Genomic DNA, 5,328 nt, shown 5'->3' on the forward strand with positions numbered 1-5,328 from the left:
GGGCAGCTCAGCGCTCGTCATTGCAGGTGTATGGGATGCACCAACGCTGGAAGCCATAGCATGTCGCGAAGCCGTGGCGTTGGCAGAAGACCTCAACCAACATAACTACATCGTGGCATCCGATTGCAAGCAAGTTGTTGACGATCTAGCCAAGGAAAGCCAAGGAGCATATGGTGCTGTAATCAGAGAGATTAGACATAGAGTTCCACCCACTAGCAAGTTTATTTTTGAAGGTCGTGCGGCGAATGCCAAAGCCCACAAGTTAGCTAAATATGCTTTGTCTTTACTCCCAGGGCGTCATGTGTGGCTTGGCCAGCCACATGACCAAACTTATATCCCATTCTCTGTGGATTTTGAGTAATCTGTCTTTTAGGTATTTGATGAAGGCGCCACTACAAATAAAGCCCAGCAGAACCGAGAAAATAAAGCCCAACAGCCCACGGCCGCGTCCTCCGCTCCGCCTGCTCCAACCCTCGCCGCCGCTCTACTGAACCCCCACCCCCTCCCCTCCCCTCCCGCCGCCCTAAACCCATCAAACTCCCCCCCTCCGACCGCGCCGCCTCTCACGCCGCCGCCCTCGCCCACTCCGCCTCCACCACCCCACCTCCCCTCCCATCCGCACCCCGCCGCGTCGCTCCCTCCGCTCCGCCGGCCTCCCCGACCGCGCCGTCGACTCGCCGCCGCCGTTCTTGGTTGGCTTCCCCACCCTGCCGGCGGGGACAAGATGAGCGACGACGTGATATGGCACTGCATCCGCCACAACCACTGCAGCTTCATGGCCAAGTGAGCGCCCACCCCGCCCGCCGCGGGCGGCGACGCCCTCCGCCCCTCTTCCCCGCGCTCTCCCCCGGGACTGATGAAAAAGTTTCCGCCTTTGTCTTTCTCAGGATCGAGACGGGGATATTCTGCCGGAACCCCTACAACGCCACCGGCATATGCAACCGGAGCTCCTGCCCGCTCGCCAACAGCCGCTACGCCACCATCCGGGACCACGACGGTATGTGTATTTCTCTTCCCCTCTCCTCTCCTTCTAATTAACCGCCGATTTTGCCTGATTGAGTTGGCCCCAGTGAGAGTTCAGTCACAATAGATAGTAAGTACTTGGTCAGTCAGTATGTTCCATCTTTCCCTTTTCACCGCAATTGATTTTCCAGCAAGGGCTCTTTGCATTGCCTTTGTTGTGAACGTTGACATGGCAAATTCAGTTATGTCCTGTCAGGGGGACAATCAAGTGTTCGGCGAGTCACTTAACTGATGGAATAGGCTGTAAGACCGAATCATGTGCTATATGAATGAATACTGCAAAAATAGTTTTAATTAGAACAGTGGTTTAGTCAGAAACATGATGATTGAAGCAGCTATCCCTTCCATGCGTCATCACCTGTGTGATGTCAAAACATTGCTGTTTTACAAGCAGTAGTCATTGTGCTCTGCAGAGGCTAGAGTCACTTTTAACTGCTGGATGCTTCAGCTTGCCGCTGCTATAGATATCGTGGCCTGCATGCTTTAGTCGTTGTGCTCTTGGTTCTTCTTCGTAGGGAGCTATGCTTATCATCGGAAACTCTTGGTGATGCTGTTGTTCTTCTTTTTAACTTTGATCGCTCATGCAGGTGTATTCTACTTATACATGAAAACTGCTGAAAGGGCTCATCTGCCAAAAAAATTATGGGAGAGAGTCAAACTACCCAGGAACTATGAGAAGGCAATGGAAATCATCAACAAGCATCTTGTATGCATTTCTTCCTGCTGTGCTTTGTCATTCCATCTGAACACGAGTCTAGTTAGCCTTATGACACCCCTTTTATTTCACTATGTAGGAATTTTGGCCCAAGCTACTTGTGCACAAGATCAAACAGCGTCTGACAAAAATGACTCAGTATCGGATAAGAATGAGGAGACTCCAACTTAAAGTGAGGTAAGCACTTATGGTGTTTTTACGCACACACACAACATAAAGTTCGTGACAGTTATGTGCTCCTGAATTCTGGGTTGACTTGATAGTAGTAAATGTGGATATATTGATTCATGTGCAATTTTATCTGGGTGGCACTGTTCTGTTTGCTTTTCTTATGTGGTTTCCCAAAATGGTAGAATGTAAAAAAGAAAATACGTTCGAGATCGTTAAAGAGGAGATAGAATCTACAAAAGAAAAACTTTTGAGATCCTCACAGAGGACATAAATTAGGATCATTAGCAATGATCATGTGACAAGGCTTATTAGTTATGCTAAAGTTGCTACATGTTGAGCCCACAAACTTACTGGTAGATCCTCTTTGTTAAGGTTTACCCTGTGTATTATTTTGTGTGGCTCACTTTGGCAAACGTCAGCTGCGAGTTAATGTAAGTTTGTTTGTCGGTTTAACCTCAGTTAGCAGACACCCTTTCTAGCTCTGGTGATGCCTGCACCAGCACATCACTTCAGTGTTTCATTATGTGAATCTGTTGTAATCCAACCTTATCTTGTCAAATCCTTTGGCCCCAAACCTTGTGTAGCCAACTCTAAAATGTCCGTCTTCTACATACTTGGGAGAGCAAGCTTTTGGGCCTGGTAGATGTGACGGCCTTAATTGCGAATAATGGTGACCTACAAAGTCAGAACATGCACTAAGAGGACAGAAAAGAAAGAGAAAGGCCTGGCCTGTGTAGGGAGCAGGACCAGCTCACTGTTCGCCTTGCAGCTTATAACATTCGACAGTTCCAGTTTCTGAGGTCTTGATGTCATATTTGGCTATGTGTTCTGCTCTGCCATCAGATTGCTTGATTTTTGTATGGAAGGTACTAGGCATCGACCATATATGCTGGCAAGTCTCCCCTCATGGCAGTTGACCCCACCCCCTCCATCACACTCGTACCTTTTCCTCCAGCAGATTCATCCTCTCGCTCTTCATCCTTCTGCTCCACTGTTGTTTTGTCGAAGGGCGGCGTCCTGCTCCTTTGCCTGTCTTTCCCCTACTCCCACTCCACCACCGCAGCAGCTATCAACGTCCCTCTAGTCAGCAACCAGCCTTGCCAGCACTGCTCATCAGTCTCACTGGTACAGCAGTACAGGACCACCTCCACTCCATGCTTTCCCCTCTCCAGCTTCTTCCTTCCATCAATCAGGTGCTTTGGCCTGCATAGCTTAGTAAGACTAAAGCCCAAACGTCTTCAAATTGGTTGTTTTCTACATTCAAAATATTAATAACGATATTATGTCAATCACAAACCTGTTTGTGGCAGTACAGAAAAACAAAGAAATTGACTAATGATGACTTGACTTGATGGTATACATTTGTGCCATTAACATGTAACCAGGTTCAGTTACATGCTGATTCCTTTTCTTTTTTTTGCAAAAACGGTCACATGGTGATTCATCTTGTTGATTTCCATACTTTTACTGTTAATTTTTGACACAGAAAAAGTTGCTAAACATATTCTTTTGCTCTTTAGAGAGAAGATAATGACAGTTCCCAGGAAGAAAACTCAGCGTGATCTCCGAAGATTGGAGAAAGCTGAAAAGGCTGCTCAACTAGATAAGGTTATTTTTTTTTCTGATAATCTCTATCAATTTACTATTATACATTGCCATGTTCTAACATCTTTCTTCTACTGGTCAGAGTATTGAAAGTGAGCTAAAGGAACGTCTGAGGAAAGGTGTTTATGGTGAAATATATAATTTCCCCTTCAAGCAGTTTGATACCATCCTTGACATGGAAAAGGATGAGTTGGCTACTGAGATAGAAGAGGAAAAAGTAAGCACAGTACTGATTATGAGAATGAGAATTAAGCTAACTTGGTTATGTTCTTACTGCTCACAAGCTTTCCTATATATTGTGGATTTATTTGCCAATACAGGAAGGTGAGATAGAGTATGTTGAAGGCGATGATATCGAGATGGGTGACATGGACGATATGGAAGATTTTGAAGGTTTTGGTGATGAAGATGGTAAACATTCCCTTGTTCCTGCTGATTTTAATTGGGCATGTTATAGAGTGCTCTGACTTGCGAAGATACTTCTCCTTTTTCTGTGTTCATTGGATAATGTGAAGAAGCTTTACTTTTCCTGAATTATGGCCCTTGAAAATTCATACCGATTTGTTTAATACGATTGCTATGTAGATATACTCTTGGACAAAATGGTTACTCAGTATAGTAGTGCCAACTGCCAATCTAACCTCTGTAAAAACATAAAATAATTGCAGATGATGGAGATGAAGATGATGATTTGGATGAGCCAGCAACAAAGAAGCCCAAGCTACCAGGCTCCGATTCAAGGTCAAAGATTGGGCGGAAGTCTACGAAGGTTATCACAGAGGTAAATTAATTGTTTCAGTATGAATATTCTTGATACCATGATACACGACCGTGTCGCCTAAAAACATAGATAAAATCAAGCACATCTTATTGCATTGTCACATACTATTTGCTGCCCAACACATAAACATAGATAAAGGAATCAGTATTATGCTTTCCTCTTTATTTACATTGTCGAAAGTTCTATTGATTATCTCTTCATGGGAGAAGTTTTTTTCCAAGAGCATGCATTTTGAGGTGTAATATTAGGTTTTCTTTTCGAAACGATTTCATTGTCCGGTAGGTTGTGTCTGAACTAGCACAATTTCCTGCTGGAGTATAATTTGTTTCTCACCTTTCCGCAACAGGTGGAAGAAGACGAGGACAGGGGTAGCAGGCAAAGGACGCGAATGTGATTCACCAGGCGCGGCTTCAGTAATATGCTCGGTGTTGATGGTGTACTTTAGATAATTTTTCCTCTTATCTTCTGATGGTAATCTGTAGAATTCATATGTTGGTTATTTTGCGGCGAATATGGAAACTGACATGAGCTGTGAATTAGAACAGTGTTGTACTTCGAGCAGTGTTGAGTGTCTCAGATCAGAACCAGTTTTGTGCGAAGCTGCGGTGAACGTGAACTGTTAATGTTAAGTTGTGTAATGGGGCGCTTTTGAATTTACAATTACACAGGCAGGACAGGAAACTACCTTACTCAGTACAAATTTTTTTTTGGCTATACATCGGATTCAGCTGCGCAGGGTAAATGAATGGTCCAGTAATTGGTTTCTTTTTGGTTATAAATCATGAAGCGCATTCCTCACCCTGATGTTAACACCCAAAATTAAGCCTATAACAGTTGTATTACATCTCTGAGCAGAGTAGGCTTGTACCGGGAGCACTTGTTTTGATCAGAGTAACAACCGCAACTGTGCTACCATGCTTCTGCCTCGAGAGAAGAATGTCAAAATTTGAGAAATAAGAGTGCAATTTTTGCGCGTCAATGAAATAGTTTCACATGCGCATGATAACAGAGCAAAATTTGAGAAATAACAGAG

The 5,328-nt window shown here is 44.4% G+C and overlaps 1 protein-coding gene across 1 annotated transcript; it reads left to right on the forward strand.

The window, feature by feature from the left end:
* Positions 1-486: 486 nt before the first annotated feature.
* Positions 487-4,976, forward strand: LOC123149582 (protein MAK16 homolog). Its single transcript, XM_044569268.1, has 9 exons — positions 487-783; positions 888-997; positions 1,611-1,729; positions 1,818-1,915; positions 3,430-3,517; positions 3,597-3,731; positions 3,835-3,925; positions 4,183-4,295; positions 4,642-4,976. The coding sequence occupies exons 1-9, from the start codon at positions 725-727 to the stop codon at positions 4,687-4,689; spliced, it is 861 nt and encodes a 286-aa protein (XP_044425203.1). The 5' UTR covers positions 487-724; the 3' UTR covers positions 4,690-4,976.
* Positions 4,977-5,328: the final 352 nt, after the last annotated feature.

The sequence above is a fragment of the Triticum aestivum genome, chromosome 7A (genome assembly GCF_018294505.1).
Source record: "Triticum aestivum cultivar Chinese Spring chromosome 7A, IWGSC CS RefSeq v2.1, whole genome shotgun sequence".
NCBI lineage: Eukaryota > Viridiplantae > Streptophyta > Magnoliopsida > Poales > Poaceae > Triticum > Triticum aestivum.